Genomic DNA, 20,708 nt, shown 5'->3' with positions numbered 1-20,708 from the left:
TCGTAACATCAGATATTTGCGCAGAAAGATGGTATATGAAAGTGTTTTCATTTTTTAAATGATATATACCGTATTTTCTGCACTATAAGGCGCACCGGATTATAAGGCGCACCTCAATCAATGACATATTTTCAAACTTTTTCAATCACAATATAGTAATAACAATAATAACTCAAATAATAACTCTAAACTCTCAATAGTAAAATAAGTCAATGTCAATATGCGCAACCTTGTTCAACAGTAAACACACAAAAGAAACAGGTAAAGCTTACTTTATCACTTCATTCCCATCTATGAAACCCAATCTCAATATTGATCCATCCAAAAGTTGTGACTTGTAGCCTGAAAAAAATCAGTAATATAAAAAAAACTTTCACTCGAACGAAATGATTTATTTATATGGGTCAAAGATTAAATATTAGATGTGAGAGATAACTTCACACTACCTGTGAAATACGCTTTGAACTGATCTCATTTTCAAAATGGCAAAAGTTTTGATTTAATTTATTTGCCCAATTAATTTTTTCCACAAGCTGTGTTGCATCATGTTCCTGTTCAATAAAAATAAACTTGGGACTACTAAACCTTCCGAATGCTCATATGTCTAAAAAAGAGCTTTTGTTATTGCTATTAATGTTAGTCAAGCCTCTGTTTTTTTTTCTCGAGCCCCACTACAAATGTAGCCAAATGAACTTCCTCTACATCAGATCGAGGATGTAATTAGCGGCTTTCGCCGGCCATCGCTACTCCTTTGTGCCAAGGTGATCAATTGCCGGGGGAGTGCCGGGTAGAGCGGCGGGAGAGCCGGGTTGGGGGGGGGGGGGGGGGGGGGGTGTTTGTGAGCGCATAGTGGTGCTAATTGAGTGTATTGAGGATTACAGGGGCCCCCTAAACTGGATATTAAATAATGCGCGGCCTCTCGCCGTCTTTGTGTTTCAGGTGCAGATGTGTCAGGCCATGAGCGGAATACTGAAGAGGAAATTCGAGGAGGTGGAAGCCTCCTCCTCCCCGTGCTCTTCCTTGAGGGAGTCTGATGATGAGGTATCCTGCAGCGAAAGCGGCGATAGCAGCGACAGCGTCAACCCGTCCGCCTCTGGCCCTTTCGCCCGTGAGTGCCGTTCACCTCTCGCCGCCTTACTAACAAACCGCGAGAAGGGGGTTGGGGGGGGGGGGCGGTTTATTAGAGATGAGGAAACAAAGGAGGTCATTTTAATCAAGATGGAACCAAGAGCGTTATTCCGATGCCCGTCTTTGTGGGAGCCGCTGCGATATGAATGCGCGGTCATAGGCCTGCAGAGGAGAGGCTAAGTGATGCTGAGAGACCGCCGGTGTAATCCAAAGGCGGCGTGCGCGGGCAGCTTTCCTTATTAGGAAGCGCATCAGCATGCCAGCCCGGCCGGATGAATGACATGATGGCGTCTCAAGCTGCGCTGCGCGTGCACCTTGTAACAACCCCTTCTAAGAACTCTTTCATAGAATACAATTGGTCAGCTCTTAAAGCTATTTGCTATATATATATATTATATATATAATATAAATATATTATATATATATATATATATATATATATATATATATATATATATATATATATTTTTTTTTTTTTGCTATAAATGTGACAGTAAGTCTGTACAATATATATGAAAGGGGGTCCTTTAAGGGTTAGGGTAATAACGATTGACGTCGGGTCAAATTGACCCAGGACGATTTTACTATTCCACAGGAAGAAAGGAAACACACAGGTATAAATTAACCATTGTGCAGTATTAAGTCATTTCATATCAAAGGGAAAGCATTGAAAGAGGACACCAGGGAGCTGAAATTTCAGCCAGTCCAACATGGCACGACTGCTTAGTTATGCGTAGTGTGCCATCCATTGGAGAAAATACTGCGAGAAGATTGTGGAAGAAAATGACCCAAAAATGTTGAAAATACAGCACAAGGTTTAAAGATTGCCTTTGTTACTTTGTGAGCGTGTTGCAAATCAGAAACATCCTTTTTCACACTTTTAAATAAAGACGAACCCCCTCCAGGTCATATTGACCCAGAGACACAAGTCAGCGATTAAAACATTGGATTGGATTGGACACATATCGGACATATTTGGGTGAAAATGACCCAGTGACATGATTGTTTTTCCTTTCAAACAAACATAACAGTAGGCCATCATTTTAGGCATCATTTTCTCTACCCTTGCGAAAATGACTAATATTAGCGCTGTACTGATGACTCGGGAGGAGTGGGGACATCTCGCTGTAGAGCACAGCCAGAAAATCGTTGCCATCCTCTTCACGGTTTCACTTCTATCGAACGACATCGGACGTAAGCGCAGCTGCACCTTCTGTTGCGGTTGGTGAGGGGAGAGCTAACATAAGGAGAGGGGCGCATCCCCGGGGTCTGAGCGCCGCTTCTGTCAGCCGCAGCTGCCGGCGGGCGGGGCCCTGCGAAGACTGACCTTCTGTCGGTTGTCATGTGACGGAGGGGAGAGCCAATGACTCGCTTGCAAACATTCACCAAAGGTCGCCTGAAACGAGATCGCCGCCGTTTGTGTTCATAAAGTGGGCGGGGTCTTCTCGCTCACAACAACTTGAATGTCTGCTGAAGGGGACTTCACCGATGTGGAGTACTCTTCAACTCAGGGCCAGCCGGGGGATTAGTTCTACCCCGGTACCGCCTTCCACCCCCCTCACAGATTTTTGGAGTAGCGCAGGCGTCGGATGACGTTTTTTTCCACAGCACGGTCATGCGAGGCTCCAAATATGAAGAAGTATGTTTCATATTTCACACTATTAGGGACAAAAATCTATGCTTCACCACACACACACACACACATATGTATGTTTAAATAAATATACAGTACAGTACACCTCAAAAAAATGTATTCAATTATTTAAAAACGTTTTTGGGAGTGAATGAGTCAATGAAGTCGACAAATAGTGCTGTATAAAATAATTAAAACTGTTGGGCCAAAAGTAACCTGAACTGGAAAATGTCATCACTCGTTTAAAATCTGTCATGAAAACGTCTCTGTAGCACACAGCATGATGTTGCTCGGCGCTCCAAATAATTTGCTCTTAATTTGAAAAGAAAACTATTTCTCATACCACAACATTAAAAAGCATTAAATTAGATTTGCTGATGCAGGAACTGTGTTAAAATACCACATGCACCCTGAATTGTCTGATCATATCCCAAATTTGATGGGATTTGATGCGAAGCAACCCCAAAATAAATCGGGTTGAGGAGACCAGCATGTTTGGTCGTGGCTTTGCCACAAAACGGGCTCAAAAAATTGTCCATACCGATGAATTAAATTCTTTTGAGATTCTTCTGAGAAGATTTACTTGGTTAACTTCTCACTTGTTGAGCAGATGGGCGCGTCAGACATCCATTGGTCTCTCGGTCATTAAAAGTCAATTATTCCTAGCTCGCCTTTAAAATAAGTTTTTCCAAAAATACGCACTTGACATTTGCACCGGATAATTTTCTTTCCTCAGCGGCCGGCTCCATCCTGAAGCGAGAGAAGCGTCTGTGCACGAGGAGGGTGCATTTCGAGAAGGTGACGGTGTACTACTTCAGCAGGAGGCAGGGCTTCACCAGCGTGCCCAGCCAAGGCGGCAGCACGCTGGGCATGTCCAACAGGCACAGCTGGGTCAGGCAGTACTCCCTCGGGGAGTTTGCCATGGAGCAGGAGCGGATCCACAGGGACATGCTGAGGGACCATCTCAAGGAGGAGAAACTCAACTCCATCAAACTCAAGGTGAGATAAGGTTCGCTCCTCAATTGCCACTTTTCCACTCGAAAATGTTGTTTGCTCTCCTCTCGCTCGAAAAAACGCTAACTCCTTCGCTGCCGTTGACCGCCATAGACATTTTAAGTTCTATTTTCACTTGGCGGACACTCAACGGGTTCAGTATTCTACTTGATAATAATGTAAATAATAAAAACCCATTACTTGCAGAAAATTATATGGCCATGACTTCTCCTGCCATTTTGTGGAAGAACATTTAATTCGTTCACTGCTATTGATGGCCATAGACATCAAAGACCCGTTATTACTGGGCTTGCTGTGATATTTGCACTTCTGGCTAAAATGCTTGTATGATTAACCCCGGGGTGTCTGGGGATTTTTCACTAGCCTGACCTTACTAACACATAACTTGAGATGACTTTAAAAGGGCATAACATTATGAAATATAAATATATATTTACTTTAAACCCCTCAAAATGTTCAGTGGCATCAGCCCCATCCATGCATTTACCTACGCCCACTTAATTTACAAAAATGCTAAAAATGATAACAGCAAAAGTAGCGACGCTGTATAGTTACATATTTATGAAATTGAACTAGGAATATTTATTATGTCAAGATTAGAACATTGTGACTTGAAGACTTTTGCATTACGGTAGTCCAGGCTAAGCCAATCATCAAAGTCATTGGATGGCTTGCTAATGTCATAAGTTGGCCGCTAGCGCCACCCGGTGGTTTCGGGGTGTCAACACAAAAATGACAATTGTGCACCGTTGCCACTGAAAATGATTACTGCAAAAATCAGGGGAAATGCATGATAAAACATCGTTTTTATTTATTTATTTATTTATTTATTTATATATATTTCCAATTTTGAATGGCAGTAAATGACCCTGACCTGGGCTAAATTTTACAACGATTGTATAGGGTGTATCTCGAGACCCCCTGCTTGCAGGAATTTAGAAGGGACGGCAGGACAGCATTTTGAAAGTCGTCATGTTTTGACAATCTATGCAATATTTTAGCCTACTAGGGTTTTTTTTTTTAATGCTTTTCCTTTGATATCACGCATCAAAAACATGAAAATGCCCGAGTTGGGTCAACATTTTCCCCAGGGCTTAATATCTCAGATTTTTCTTGTCTAAACAAAAACTGGTCTATTTTCACATTTTCATCTATAATAAACAATCAATCATGAGACAACATAATTCTGCGCAGCTCCCCGATAGAGAGGGATGAAGCTGAAGCTTACGGCACTTCTCAATATGAGCATTCAAAGTTAGTTTGTTCTCAAGATTTTTTTCAATACTTTAAATCAGTCAAATTAGAAACCATGGGAACAGACCAATAGTACTGTTTTGTGAAAGAAAGAAAAAGACCACAATTCCCTGCATTCTTAGCTTACCAAGAATGGAACAGTGGAGTCGGAGGAGGCAAACACACTCACCGCCGAGGACATTTCTGACGACGACATCGACCTGGACAACACGGAGGTAGATGAGTACTTCTTCCTGCAGCCTCTCACCACTAAAAAGCGGAGGGCCCTGCTCCGTACGTCCGGGGTCAAGAAGATTGACGTGGAAGAGAAGCATGAACTTCGGGCCATCCGCATGTCCAGAGAGGACTGCGGGTGTGATTGCAGAGTCTTCTGCGAGCCGGAGACATGCGCCTGCAGTAATGCGGGCATCAAGTGTCAGGTGAGTCATGACTAAAATGATATCAATCAAATAAACTGCCTCACCCAAACACTAATTGAAATCTATAGAAATACTCTTTAGACATTCTTCTGTCAGAACGTTTTTAAAGGGTTTCAAACATACTTTTAAATGCTAAAATTGATTTAAAACGTTTAATATGGTATGCTGAGGCCAAGAAAAACGCTTCTTCTTCGAAGTATGTATACTGGTGAGTAATAGTTTGTCGCCTCTCAGCGGTAGAAAGTGGAAAGACACTCCTAATTTGTTTCTGAACAGCTGGAACATATCTTTATAATTGAATTCATGTCAGTGTAGTTTTTGCCATTTTTTTAAAATCCCTGTCTTAATTTATGCATTGGTGTCTTCGAAGATACTTAGACAAGTGGCTTTGTTGTATTTTCAAAAGCTGTTACAGCAAAAAGTCAAGGTATTTTTGACAGAGTGATTTCCAACAAAATCCCGGAAGTAGGCTACGTCATTTGATTTCGAAATCCACGTAGACCTATGCATTTTTCAAAATCAAACTTCATTCATTCAAGCTTCAAATTCATTCGTTTTATTTATTTATTTATTTATTTATTGGGGGGGGGGTAAACATTTCATTTCCAATTTGCACTTTGGCAAAGGTAGGTAAACGTCTCATTAAAAAAACATCCGGCAGTTCAATACTACTTCCGGTTCACGTTTACTGTCAAACTAAACTGTAACACAAACGTTAAACTAGAAGATTTACATATGTACAAAGTTTTCTACTACCCGATGCTAAATTCAGCACACTAGAAAATACATAACATTTTCAAGCTACTAATGTTTGAACACGAGACACTTATATCAGTACTCATGTCAGTCACAATTTCAAGGCGTTTAGACAAAAACGTCCATCTCTGAATTATATTGCCCCCTGATGGACAGGGTGGGCATCAGCACATGACAAAAAACGGCTGTGTGATTATTCCTCATTTAAAAAATATGACACTCTTTGTTACTCTGTGTCAGACTGGGACAGATAAATGACATTTTAGTCATTCCCGTGGAAAAGGATATTGCTTTTCAAATCTTGAAATGATAATTCCAGTATGTAGCGGATGACAAGAAACGCTTTGTTCCTTCTAGGTGGACCGCATGTCATTTCCATGCGGTTGCACAAAAGAAGGCTGTAGCAATTCAAGCGGCAGAGTGGAGTTCAACCCCATCCGCGTCCGGACCCATTTCCTGCACACCATAATGAAGCTGGAGCTGGAGAAGAGTCGCGAGCAGGAGCAAGCATCCCCCACCAACGGTTACCACGGCAACGAGGCAGTCGGCTCAAACCCCCTGGTTCAGTCTCAGCACAGGTTGGACTACGCTTTGCCCGACGGCGTTCCGCAAAACGCCGGCGTGCACCTGCAGCCGGCCGGCGAGATGGACGAGCCGCCGGAGGACGAGGAAGACGACGAGGACGAGGAGGACGAGGAAGAGGACAACGAAGACGAGGAGGACAGCAGCAGCGTTTTCAGCGGCCTTTCGGACTCCAGCACTCAGAGTTTAGCCAACAGCGACTCGGAGGAGGACGAGGACGAGGACGAGGACGAGGACGAGGACGGGCCGGAGAACTTGTGTCACACCGAGGTGGTCCCCTTGTCTTCGGTGCTGTGCTACGGCGACGACGACAACCACGTCAACGGGAACGCCTATTTAATGAACCCCCCCTCGGCCGAGTACTATCAGCTCGGGAATTCCGTCCCCGCCCCCGGTGGCCCGAGCGGCCAATCGGGCGAACCCTACGAGGACACCTTAGCATTCCGAGAGCCAATCAATGGCGCCCAGAGCCAGGGCGCCTTCGCCAATCAGACGGTGGAACAATACAATTTTAACTTGGGCGGGAGCGCGCCGGCGGCCGCTTTGGCCCGCTACGCCCACGACAATGACAAACTGCTTCCGTCCAAGGCGGACTTTGCCGATCCGCCCGAGAACCAGTTTCACAACTACCTGAACAATAACGCCCGCGCTGCGTTCGAGCCGCCGCAGCAGCAGTCTAACGTTAACGGGCACTCGGACTTGAACTTGCTTGCAACCGGTACCAAGAATCTCTCTTTACCGGCTGTGTAGGTGTCACTTTCGTCTCGTTGCAAGCCAACGTTGACTCGAGGAAACTAAACTTTTCTTGTTTATTGAAGACGTTTCACTTTTTTCCACCTTCCGACCTTTCATACGCTCGGTTTTCAGCGCGATGACCTCGGCGCAACAAAAGCGGCCTTCCTCAGAGCTGTAGCTAACGGTTGTCGCGTTTAGCCCTCAAAATTTGAGATCTCTACGCTAATCCTCGAAAAGGCTTCCGAGTCTTCGGCGTGGGGGGCAATGACCTCGGGAAAACCATGTAGCATTCCTTAGCGTTCTGGCTAATCGTCGTCACGCCTACGCCCCCGATATTGAGACCTCCGCACTCGTATCTATGACGACTAAAAAGGATTTCAGGATGGAAATGTATGTAGCGGCGGCGGCCGGAAAGCGTCGACATTTTCCATGTGGAATTTGCTCTGCCGCGTTTCACTCCCGAAAGTTGAGACCTCGCTGCTCGCATCTGCAACTAGTGCGTTTGCTGATACTTTTAGGGAAGAAAGACAGGTTGCCAGGTTTGACCATTTTCATGGTGGCGGAGGCAAAAACAGACAGCAGAGTTCAGATTAAGATTAAGGACAAAAGTAATCAATTACCATGTGTAATGAAGTAATTGATTTCTTTAATTAAAGCACCAAAGTTATCATTTACCTCAGGTAATTAAGTACTGCGACCAAATCAATTCTTTTAAGTATTGAAGTAATTGCTTACTTCAGTTCCTAAAGTACAGTTGATAAATAATTGTGTACTCTATCATTTTAAGTGATATTGAAGTAATTGGTTACTTTAGGTACTGAAGTAATTGATTACTTAGGTGATTAACTCATTCAATGCCAGGGACATTTTATTGTTTTTTTTACCACCCCAGAGACCAGACATTCAATCAGAGATCTTTAAGTATCTGGGACTGAGTGTCTGGATTTAAACGTGAAAATGCGTCCATGGCATTGAATGAGTTAAAAAAAACGTGAAAATACATCCCTGGCGTTGAATGAGTTAAGTACTGCAATCAAGTATTCAATTATTTTAGGTAAGTATTAACGTAATTGTTTAGGTATCAAAATAATCTGTTACTTAAAATAATGTAGTACTTCATAATCAAATTGCTTTCAATATCTTAAGTATATGATTTGCTGATACTTAACCAAACAATTGGAAACAATAGAAAAATAATATATATCCATACTTGGGATGTGATGTCTGCACTCTAAAAAGAATCACACAAAAAATAATAAATAAGTAGCCCCCATAACTAAGTTGTCTTCTATGTAAAACGCTAATTTACAAAAAAAAAAAGGATTCAAGGTGAAACGTCTTTAGCAAACCAAAGTTCAGTTGCCTCCATTCAATTTTCGCAGATGCCTGACACATCTTTGCTTTTTTTTATTTTATTATTTTTTTAAATTATTTATCATTATTAGGGAGCGCGTTGCATTCATGGCCTTTTTGCATCGTCCCGTCCAATTTCAAAGCAGATCAAAGCACCGTGGCATCATTTCATCGCTGACGTCACGGGTTTCATGATTTGGGGAATCTTCACGTAAAACGTTCATCCTTGAATCTCAAATACGTCACGCTGTGCAACGTTATCTTGTCATTCCAGATGTAAAGTTCTAGTTTTGAGAAAATATTGTACTGTAGACGGAACTTTTATATGTCTATCGTGTGTGTCAAAACGTGTGCGAAAAAAAAAATAAAATAAAAAAATATCGTCAAGTTTATTTATTATCGTTTAGGAAGTATACGTACAGTATATATTGTAAAAGTTTTGATAATACGCATGCTCTTTTGGGGATTGCAGCAGTATTTACGGGGAACAAAATGCTATTGTTTTATACAGAACAAATAATCGCGCTTGTTTTGTTTTTTCTTCCTATGATACGCTTTTCTGAGCATGCTTTTCTAAGCATGAGAAAGTTTGAGTTCTGAGTCGGTACTAAAGTGTTTTGTTTTTTTTCCTCTCGATACTTGAACGGTGGAAAAGTTGAAGAGTCGCCATATTAAAAGTGTTTGATTAATACAGGGATGTTAATTAAATAGCACTTTGAAATGTCTCCCAAAAAAACTCTTAATTCATTCAGAACACAATACTAAATATTTATCTGAATTAATGTGATGTCTTTTCCGATTGGAAAGCAGTGTTGAAATAAATGAGGTTTATTTATGCTGATCGGTAAATGAGGTTGTTGTGTGCAATATCTACAAAAGATATTCGACTAATTGTTTTAATTTCCTATGTGGCACAACACTGCATATTTTTTTCCTCTAGTAATTCCCATTACATACATTAAAAATGGATGACAATCACAGCTTGATATTAGATGATCGTATGAATAATTAAGTCATTGAAAATGACAGAGACATTGGAAAATGTAAGCACTTCTTAACAAAATCACAAAAAGGATTTTTTTTTTTGAATTTCCATTTATCTGTGTTTGTGTGTGTGCAGACTGCTTTAAGGCAATAAGGGAATCAATAAAGCCCTGATTTATTTTTGCCAAATCGCACAGTACATTGTGAGGGCGAGACACTACGGTGTTGCATCCAGTCAAGAATTAATTTCCCCCCCCCCAGTATTTATGAATGATATATTGAAACGTGTATTTATTGTGGTCAGTATTGAGTAAACTGCTTCCGTATTTTCAAATGGTCGATTTTTAAATGCTGATTGTGAGTTGTAAACGCTTCCTTGTGCCTGAGTTTTTTCATTTTTGGATTTTGTGAAATGCATATGTTTTGCACAAAGTGATATTCATTTCTATGTGTTGGATTTTTTTTTTAAATCTGTATATTGAATTCGCTTAGTTTTCATTTTTACATGGTTTTGAAATAAATGTCATTCGGTCCTCATGGTGTTATGCTTGAATTCGACGAACGTCATTTGCAGGGCTACGGCGCCCTCTTGCGACGAATATTTTTATTTCTTTTTGAAAGCATTTTTTTCAAACTCCTTTAGAATTAACTAAAAAAAATGTTACATATTTGGATCTTCTGAACAAATCAATGCAGATTTTTATTTTTCAAGTTCCCATTTGGCATGAAGTACAGAAAGGCTGGTGAGGTCTGCTTGAAAAGGAAGTTGCGGGCTTTGGCCTCTCTCAGAGCAAAATTTTTGAGTCAAACTCAATGACACATTGGATCCACACATGACAGAGCGAGACAACTCCAAAGGAAGAAATCAATGACATCCGAGGCACTGGATGAACGTGGACATAAAAATATATTCTTAAAGTACTCTGGGTTTGTTTTTCGGCTTTTCTATTCAGTCTCTTTGGTCAGCTATTTATTTTTGTTTCATTTAATAGATTTTCAATTAAATGTTCTAGAACATACATGAGGATCTTCAATGTTCTCTGGGCCCCCCATTGTGGCCCCAACTTACTGTCTCCTTACATTCAGACTTTGAAGCAGCCACAGTTCTGTTTTTTTGTGTTCAAATAAATTAAAACTCATTACAGTCTGTGACTTTTTTTTTTCTTTATAAAGGATACTTAAGGACGGCCACATTCAGATGAATGACCAAAGTTGGTACCGGTCCAATAGGTCGCAGGGAGCCAGTCCAGGATTCTCAAAACGGGCACTGAGGCACATGTTGCCGTGCGGCAGGTAGAATAACTGGTTCTGGTTAGAAAGACAAAAAAAAAAAGGCACATTTTGTTCCATAACATGTTTGTTAAGAAAATATGCTGAAAAAGTATAGCAAAATTATTCACACTGATAGACCTACTATACATCTGCAGTTTTCACACTATTCAGATCTGAAAAATGTGAAAATGGCAGCTGTATTCATGTGAAAAATTTTTGAGGCTAATTTCTATCAAGAGACCTTCAACAACACTGGTAAAAAAATATATATCAAATACAAAAAACAAACACATTACACAACTCAAACATTAAATAGTTCAATCGTACGTCAAACGCTGTAAAAGCGTTTCGGCAAAATATATCATTTTAAAAGAAATGAAAAGCCAAAACAAAGCATAGCACGAAACAAAGCACATCACGAAACTCACGTCACGAAGCTCCCACTTCTGCTCGGCTCCTACCGCAGTCCCCTTGCCTTTGAACTGGCAGGGCTCCAGCTTGACGGCCCCCTCGGCTCCATGCAAACACAGCTCCTTCTGAATGTTGTGTCGGATCTCGTAATGCGTGGAATACTCAAAATACTACGGGTGGAAGCAAAGACAGAAAAAGGAATCGAACGTCATTAAAAGATTAAACCACGTTGGATTTTTGTTGATATTTTCATCCAGACCTGGTTCCCCCCGAGTCCGTGACACGGGTACATGATGAGTTGCTTGCCTCCGTCGTTGTTCTCGCCGGCGTCCAGACACGAGTCCTTGCCCACATTTTTCACCTCGACGCAAAGAAAGGACGCAAAATGAAAAGCTAACAAACCGGAGCAAGCTGTTCAAACAACTTGAGTGTCTGGAGAGGGTCTGCGGAGTCTGCTCTGGACCCGCTGGGGGTCCCGAGTAGAAACCCGCAGCGGCCGCGCCGAGCCTTGAGGATTAGAGTTGAGGGAGGGGGAAAACCGACGGACGGGTCGGCGCCGGCACTTACCGCGCCGAAGCGAAGAGGGTTCAGGTCGGGCATGAAGACCTCCGGGTAGACGTTCTTCAAATACCAGGAGAAGCTCTTGCACTGCAGACGCTCGCGGAGCTCTTGGCGCTTTGAGATGTCGCCGAAGGTTTTCTGACAAACAAAAAAGGTTTTCCGATATGAAAATAGTTACCTGTACGCAAACATCTGGAGGCCGGTCTGGTATTGGCGGGAAAAAAAAAAAAATACTAAAGGCTTGCTACAGACGGAAGGAAATAAAGTCGCATGTTTGGCATCAACAAAGTTCCTTAAGATTGGTATTCCAAAAAGGGCGGAAGAACAGAGGAGAAAAATCGCTTGATTTTGTTACTTTGCTTTTAAATGTCTCTTAAATTTGGTATTTTTAATTGTGACGCACATTGATACACCAAGCGTGTGAAATATGCTATATAAATTAAGCATTTTCTTAAATAATGCAAGGTGACAGTCCATTTATTTAGCCTTTTCAGCAATAAAACTTTATTTTTATTTAATTTATTTAATTTTGTTTAATTTTAAAAATTTTTCATTTAATTTTTCTATGACATTTTTTTACATGTGCAATTAACAGATTTAAAAACGCTTTTGCCACTTGCTGTCCATTGAAAATGGTATCAAGTGCTGAAAGCTTAGCTGATGACCAATCACACCTCAACTTGTTAATGTCACAAAACTGAGCTGTGATTGGTCTTCACCAGAACCTTAAGCAAGTGGAAAAAGTGCTTCTAAAAGTTTTCATTCATCTATTCATCCAGCCATCTTAAAATAATTTAGTTTCATTGCAAAAGCAAACTAATGATCAAAATGATGTCTTGGAATAAGGGGAGCGCTAATATTGAAATGACGCTACTTATTCTCCTCCGCACCACTCTGCGAGGAATGCGCGTTCGTTCGCAGGCGACTTGCGCTGGAGCCCCGAGGGAGCTTTTCGCGGCACCTGAGACCACACGTCAGGAAATGCTCCGAGGCTCCGTCATTTAGCAGCGTGGACTTCCTCCGGGCTCTCGGGCCTCCGGCCAGTTTTCATCACGCTCGTTTATTTCTTTTCTTTTCAAACAACGTGCTTCCTTTTTCCTCATATGCTGTACTTTGACCTCTCTTTGTAACTCCACTCTTGACCCTGCGGAACGGATTTCGCCTAGCATGCAGCGTTGAGACTTACAGCTGCTGCTGCTGCTAGTAATTAACAGAAGGATATGTTTGAACCTGCCTTCAGAAGAGAGGTGCCAAAGCACTATCATTACGCAGACGACGTAAAAGCAGCGCTTGGAAGTTTCTATTTTTAAATGATTAACAGGGTGAAAGCGGATGGGATGCGTTGCTACGTACGTCTTTGGCCATCTGTCCCGCTTGCTGGTTACGACGGTAGAAGATCTCCTTATACCCGTCCATCCAGACCTCGGCCAGTCGCACCTGGTTGCGGGCGATCACCTGTGTGCCTTTGGGAAAAGTGTGGGGACTCTTGGTGCGGAAAACGTGGCCCACCACGGAGCATGGGATAATCTCCAGCTGCCCGCCGCACTGCCAGACCTGCAGGTCACATGAAAACACTCATTCAGGTACTTCTGTAGTACTTCTGCTGTTCAGATGACCTCGGAAAAAATTTCCAGAGTCTGGGAAGGGGTGTGGAATAAGGATTCTTTTTTTCATCAACAAATGAAATAGTCATTAATTTAGTTTCAAATGATTCAGTCTAAAACTGAAAACAAATAACCAAGTGCATCAAATCGCCTGGAAAAAAATGGCAATCCTTATTTTATAGCAATTACACTTTGTGTGACAAAATGAAGCCTTTGCCCTGGGGTCGTCCACGAGTTCCTCACCCTGAAAGACATTTCGATATTCTCGCCACCCCAGATTTCCATTTGCTCATCGTAACTTCCAACATGGTAGAAATATTCCCTCGAGATGGAAAACAGGCCGCCGGCAAAGGTGGGAGTCCTGCAAAACACTTCCATTAAAACCTCAATTTTGGCAAAGTGGATATCGCGACTGGGATTCTCTGCATACTTAATCGGGTAGGTTTCATCTTTCCTCCTGTTTTTCTCATGATCCGGAAGACTCTCCCATCCGAAGGAGAGGCCCCAGTCAAAATTGCCCCGGTTGTGGTTCTGGCCATACGGGGACGGCTTCATGAACTCAAAAGTGTTGAGATCAATGGTTGATATGTCAGGACTGACAACTGCCGTGGAGTTCTCCGCTATCCTGGCGAGGAGTGGCTCCAGCCAGCCGTTAAAACATTCACCTGCCCCCCCCCCCAAAAAAAAAAAAAAAAGTCACACCCAACACCAAAGATTGGTATGCCATATGCGTACATTAAAACAGTTGAAACTCAGTTGGACTAAAAATGTGTATTGACCAGTTACAGTATAATTAAAAATCGGTGATTTGAGGTCTGACCTTCAAATTTTGTGGAGTTTTTCTTAATTTCAGGTAGCTGAAGCAAGTGTTTTAAACAACGCGGGTGTGATGCGAACTCACAATGGGCATCCAGAAAGGTGAGTGTGTCACCGGTGGCCACAGACGCGCCCAGCAACCGAGCGGTAATGAGGCCCTTCCTTTCCACTTGCCGAACGACCCGGACAATACTCAGTGCTTTCAGGTACTCGTCCAGCTGGTCCTTCAGCACATCTGAAAGGCAAGAGTCAGAAGCAAAAAAAAAAAAAAAAAAAAAAACACGCAGGGATAGTACACTATAAGCAGCTAGTTAAGTCCCATATAAAGCTGCATGTGCGTCCGACGTGATGACTGGTTAAAAATCACAATCCTCTGCATGCATGAGTCAACCAGAACAAAAGAGGAAAACGCTTCGCTGGTAATCCTCCAAACGGCAAGCTATTTGGTCAAACCAGTTTCCACACATTAAGGCTGCCGCATATCCGGCCACCACCTGTGGCCTGGCTTCCTAGAAATAACTGAATCTGGCACTCAGCATTGACTAGGATTCTATTAGGCCTCTTAGCAACAGCCCATTTCCAAGCTCTGATTCGGAAGTCCTTTTCGGAAAAGTAGGGCTGCACCTATCAAGTATCAGCGGTATTTGAATATCCTACGGAAAAGTCCGCTCGAGAATCCGGTATTCAGATATATTTTTCCATATTTGGCTGGTTTTTGTATTTAGCTTTTAGTTTTCGTTATTAGTTTAGCAACACTAGGCAAAGTAGATGTAACATACTGCACATGACATTACTATAATAAGAATCTAGTTTTTAGGATTGTCTCGTCTTGCGCACCCGCTCTTTGTTATTGTACATGTAAAGCGCAGAGGATAGTGAGAAACGCAATTTCCATTCCTTTGTATGTTAAGAAGAAATTGACAATAAACTTGACTTTCACTTGACTTTTTGCTTGGTGAAAAATATTATGAAGAAAAACGACCAAATAACAAATCTCCACTTCATTGTGAAGGACCAACTTTGAGACATTTTTGACAATTGCCTTTTCTTTCAAGCCCCAATATGAGGGACAAACGCTGGCGAGTGTCAGCGAAGGTAGCGCCTCCTTCGATCTCATCTGGAATCATTCAAGGTTGCCAATGTTTGCCAAACGTTCTCCAACAGTTATGGTTTTTTTTTTTCTTGCCCTATTTGCAAGGACATTTTGAATGTTTTCAAAAACCCTTTGTGTGTGCATACGACTACGTGGCAAATATTGGTGAGTGTCGGCGAACGTAACGGCTCTTTCGATCTCGTCAAGGTTTGTTCAAGATCGCCAATATTTGTCAAAATGTCCCCAGGTCTGCCAAAGGTTGGTGTCTGTTTGGCAACGGTTTCAATTGTTATTTTTCTTGCCCTTGTCGCAAATTTTTTTGAATAGGTTAAAAAACAAAGCACTTGATATCAGCGCTGGAGTGCTCCATATAGGCTGGCATGATAGACGTGACTACACACTTTGATAGAGACAGCCTATTTGACTCGTTTCAGCCATAATTCAGACTAGTACGAAAAACCTGTGCGCTCCTGGCCAGCGCCTAATTCATTCTACATGTCGCTATAAAAAGTAAAGACTAGCTACAGGTGCCCCGAATTGGCGCTCTTACATGATTTAAGAACATTGTTGTGTCGTTTGTATCGCGAGTCGGGAACAGTAGAAATACGAGCAAAAAGCTTCTGGGAACAACTTTATGATGACAATTCCTACAGCAACAAAAACGAGAAGGTCTCCTCCTCCATATAAAAAAACCCTATCCTTCCAAAAAATTAAGATATCAAAAAAAGAAAGAAGTTCTTGGCTCCAAAGGGGAAACATTTACCATCAACACTGGCGTCATCCACCAGAATAATCTCCTTGAGTAGAATGGCGGGCGACGTATGCAGGACGCTGTAGACCGTCCTTAGTAGGGTGCTCCAGGCCTCGTTGTGAAACACTATTATCACGCTGGTGCTGGGCAAGGGAGGGCATCGCTTGAAGGTTTGCTCGATACATCTGCGGAGAGAAGCACAAAGATGGTTCTGTCCTGATGGCTTCTGAAGGCTTCCTCTCCGCCGTATTGGATTACCGCCTGTGACGCCACGTGTGTGGCGACCGCCCCCCCAAAAGGGGTAACGGGGGGAACGATTCGATTCAGTTAGATTATAAATATCGCGTACTGCGTTGACATGCAGTCCGGGGGCGCGCTGGGGTGTCCTGTAATGAGCCGAATGTAATTGCTTTTACTTGAGATAGCCATAGTAACCGGGTAGGCATGTTGAAGCAAATTCTCAGTGAAGGCAATCATCTCTGTGGTTTTTGTCTGACTCCACTCGCAAAAAGCAAACACCATGGATTTGTCGGAGTTGGGACTCTAGTTTTGTATTACCCCACCATAACATAAAACGGTTTTATTTAACCTCCACAAACGACGTTACACTTGAACCTCTGAAAGTAAAAAAAAAAAGGGCCTTGAAAATCACATTAGCCTAAAAAGGAGTGTTTTTCTTTCTTGTGACTTTTGCAACTACTTCAAAAGATGTGTTTCATGGAGATAATGAAAAATATCGAAAATCTGTGTCAGCAATCACTATGTTCATCCATACGAGACTTAATCAAAATTAATTAACATTTTCTGATACTGACAGAAACTTTGCTATAATGTCACTTAATCCTTGAAGAGCGGGTACTTCTACCCGCCTTTCAAAACCGCTCATCTGGATGACTTGCGTGTTAATACTATACAATATATGGCTGTTTTTATATGGCCAATTTTTGGCTGCTGGAAAAATTGTCAATGACATTGTACATCGACATAAAACTTCACATTTTGAAAATTAGTCACTAGAAGAAAGTTCCGCAATAAGTTGCTTCATGTTCCGATTAATTTGCACTTAATTTGAAAAAGGAATTTGCCGCTCTTGTCACAGCATTAAAAAAAAAAAATCATAATTAAATTTGCTTATACCTGCAGAAACTCTGCTAAAATCTCAGTTCCACCTTGAAGTGCCTTTATAAAAATTTGAGAACCGTTGTTCTAGAGAAAGCAGGGACTAAAGAGTTCCTTTTTGTCATTTTGTGAAAAAAAAAAAAAAATACTGAGTTAATTTATCCAAAATTCTGTGACAAGTTAAACTAAGCATTGGAGGGTATTCTTTTGTAAATTAATTTGTAAGATTGCAATACGACACTTCCAAGTTGTGATTCGGCAGGGTTATGGTCTATGGATTATCGCGACCTTACAATTCGGTTAAAAATGGACAAATAGGCGGGGTTTGCCGTCTATAGTTTTGTCACGCTGCGCCAGTTGAAATTTATGACTATCATCAGACCCTTGGATAGCACAACAAGTAGGTGCGACTGCAGCTTTGGCGCCGAGCAATTATTTGGCAAAGGAGCGAGCAGGATTTGGTTTGCACAAACTTGAGTCCAAGCTCCGCTTAAACATGAGCCCTTTCGTACAAACAGGATGAAGAGCGCGCAAGCAAACATACTCCGGCGGTCTGGTATCTGCGCCCAGGTCTCGGCTCAGAGAGATGCGATCGCTGGCGTACAGATTGAAGCAGTGCTTCTGCTCGCCAGTCTCTTTTTCCTTCTGCTCGGCGGGGCTCAGGGAGTCCGTGCGGAAAGGCTTGCCGGCGGCGCCGGGGGCCAGCGGGTTCTGGGGAGGCCTCTCCAAGGCCGGTTTGAGCTCGGCGGCCGTGTAGCGACCCGGCAAACAGGCGGCGGCGCCGTTGGCGTTGTGCCTCTGACGTACGGGGGCTCGGATCTGCATCTTTGGTATGGCGTCCCTGAAGTTGTTAACCGCTCCCATCACCATGCCCAGCATGGTGTCCCGCTTTTCTTTGATCTCTTTGAGCCAAGGGTCCTCCTGTGGACTTCGGCTCTCCACTTCCCATTGTATGAAGAACACAAAGGTGACAAAGAGCAGAGCCGCTACGATCAGTTTGAGAGGGTGCAGTCGTCTTCGGAGCACTCGGCGCAGTATTGTCATTCTTCTTGGATGTACGCCCAGACTGGTTTTAAACTGCAGTCCCAACTGTAATGGCAGAGAACCAGAGTCAACTATTGGCGAGGTAGCAATATATTGTGCAGAAGGTGTCAACAAACTGAATACGTCCTCATGAAAATACAGTAGAAAAAAATGTAGCAAAAAAAACAAAACAACTTAAGAATCCCTGCCAAAAATGTAATCCCCCCCCACATATCAACAATCGATATAACACTAACCCTGCACATTTTCAGCTGCTTACTAACAATTATTTTAATAAAAATGTAACTCCTTTAATACTAGCCTCTTCAAAGGGTGTTTTCTGCTGGTTGTAGTTAGTTAGTAGTTCATTTCTCTATAACTAAGTATGATCACAATAACTTTACGTCACAGGGATTGACAAGTCCTTTCCAATTGAAGGATTTAAAAAAAAAAAATTACTACAGATCATCTTTATTGAAAAACAATTTGCAATCTTCGGCAGGGACTACGCACGGATATTAAGACTTAAAATGCCAGCTTGCAGCAGCATCGCAGCTAACACATGACAACCATGTTGGCAGGCAAGACGTTCTCGCCAAAACAAAGCACTGACATATCAACATTTAGTTATTTTTTTAACTTTCCAAGTTTCTCTCATAATTGTACCTGTGCACAATCACAATGGAGCACAATCTCTCAACTTTCTGCGTTTTTGGCATTGCGACATGCACTGACGTCTTTGCCCCTCCTAGTTTAGCATCATACGTGGCCATAAAAATCACAAAAGGTGAGTTGGATCAACAGGATGATATCTTATGGGAACAAGTCTTAAAAAAAAAAAAAATCTTTCATGAAATTCATTATATTATGTACTTCAAAAAAAACACATGGCATTCATCTTAAATATTTGGTATAAATATTGGTCTTCTTGAAATAAATGATCATTTGAAATGTTGCATACATACCAACTGTCTACACTGCATTGTCTGTTTGCAATTAAAATCTAGTCTTTAAACGCGTGGGAGCTTTACCAACTCGTGCATTCCTTGTATCGTAACATTTATTTAATACAACGAACATGAATTCTCACTGAAAAAGTTTGGGTTAAAATGGGCAAGTCTTAAAGTTGACTTTATGTTGATAAAGATTTCAATGTTAAAAACAAGAAACCTTGACGTTTGTTACTGCAGCCGAAAGCAACAATTTCAAATTGGAGCAGGAAGTTTGACAGTAAAATCAACTTTCAACACAGAAAATAAATATGTAATACTGAAATCAATCAGTCAACCACACCGCTGAGAATTCCGCCAGGAGGAAGAAGAAAAAAAAAAAAAAACTTACCATGAGTCAGTGAACTAGACGTGCAATAAAAAGAGGCTCCAAATTCGACTCCAACAAAAACACGAGGATTGAATTCATGTCTTCTTCCGACCGGGCAACGCGTCGCTGCCTACACCGACGTCAAGGAAAAGCTGCCGGTGCCTCCGGAGAGCAAGAAGAGGAAAAAAAAAATCCGAAAAAAGATTTGTACTTGACCAAACTTCCGTCTCGTTGGAGCCAGGTGCGCTGCTCTCAGGTAGGAGGCGGGGACCGCGTTGTGCGCATGCGCGGAGCAGAACCCTTGGTGTCAAACTCCATGGCTGCAATAAAAAGGAGGAAAAATAACCATCAAATATCTTGCTACGCAAAACTATCTTCAAATGTGTTTACTAGCTGTCAGACACATTTGCACACGCGGCCGTTTTGTCAAGTTTCAAGTCGCGGTTTATAAACGCAAGCGTGTGTTTATATTGGAGTCGCTCACGTTCAATGAATCGATGCTGGACGGTGCCGGTGGGGTTTGTTCAAGAGATCCATTCATCCGCGCAGTTGCTGGGAGACAGCGGAGGAACGCGCTTTATCCTGCACCGCATCCAATCGGCCTCTTGAAAAAAAATTGCCAAAAGTTAAAAATAATACCCGGAGGGAGGGACAAATTGATTCTTCTTGTTTTCAATCGTATTCTTGCACTCGGCTGCAAACGGATGATGAATCGAGTAGATCTTTGCGGTGATCGCGATGAAGAGTTTGATGTTAAGAGAAGCAGCGACGTGGATCCCACCCGTGGGGAAACTGCCCCCAGGCCACTTCTGTGGAGTGTGTGCATTCAACTGGACTGGCTCTCACACTGCAAGCATCCCTCTCAGGGCTTGAACGAAAC

General features: G+C 42.3%; 2 protein-coding genes across 5 annotated transcripts in view; one reads left to right on the top strand and one right to left on the bottom strand.

The window, feature by feature from the left end:
• The window catches only part of csrnp3 (cysteine-serine-rich nuclear protein 3), a 27,334-nt gene extending 16,939 nt beyond the window's left edge, over positions 1 to 10,395 (top strand). For 3 of the 4 annotated variants that reach the window (XM_088414238.1, XM_088414239.1, XM_088414237.1), the window contains 4 exons: positions 940 to 1,108; positions 3,498 to 3,760; positions 5,152 to 5,448; positions 6,562 to 10,395. In XM_088414238.1, the coding sequence (XP_088270364.1) occupies positions 946 to 1,108; positions 3,498 to 3,760; positions 5,152 to 5,448; positions 6,562 to 7,536 (1,698 nt within the window). In that variant the 5' untranslated portion in view covers positions 940 to 945 and the 3' untranslated portion in view covers positions 7,537 to 10,395. The remainder of the gene's footprint in view (positions 1 to 939; positions 1,109 to 3,497; positions 3,761 to 5,151; positions 5,449 to 6,561) is intronic. The other variant, XR_015865526.1, reaches the window with a different exon arrangement.
• galnt3 (UDP-N-acetyl-alpha-D-galactosamine:polypeptide N-acetylgalactosaminyltransferase 3 (GalNAc-T3)) lies at positions 10,111 to 20,708 on the bottom strand. Its single transcript, XM_088414236.1, has 12 exons — positions 20,313 to 20,708; positions 19,850 to 20,148; positions 18,030 to 18,574; positions 16,379 to 16,551; positions 14,608 to 14,757; positions 14,137 to 14,371; positions 13,950 to 14,067; positions 13,456 to 13,656; positions 12,109 to 12,240; positions 11,801 to 11,902; positions 11,559 to 11,711; positions 10,111 to 11,166 (listed from the first exon to the last, which is right to left on the bottom strand). The coding sequence occupies exons 2-12, from the start codon at positions 19,850 to 19,852 to the stop codon at positions 11,053 to 11,055; spliced, it is 1,926 nt and encodes a 641-aa protein (XP_088270362.1). The 5' UTR covers positions 19,853 to 20,148; positions 20,313 to 20,708; the 3' UTR covers positions 10,111 to 11,052.

This window comes from Hippichthys cyanospilos, chromosome 5, assembly GCF_059441005.1.
Source record: "Hippichthys cyanospilos isolate Australia breed blue-spotted pipefish chromosome 5, RoL_Hcya_1.0, whole genome shotgun sequence".
In the NCBI taxonomy this organism is placed as follows: Eukaryota; Metazoa; Chordata; class Actinopteri; order Syngnathiformes; family Syngnathidae; genus Hippichthys; species Hippichthys cyanospilos.
The sequence above is the reverse complement of the archived record's forward strand: the minus strand, read 5'-3'. Positions and strand labels throughout refer to the sequence as shown.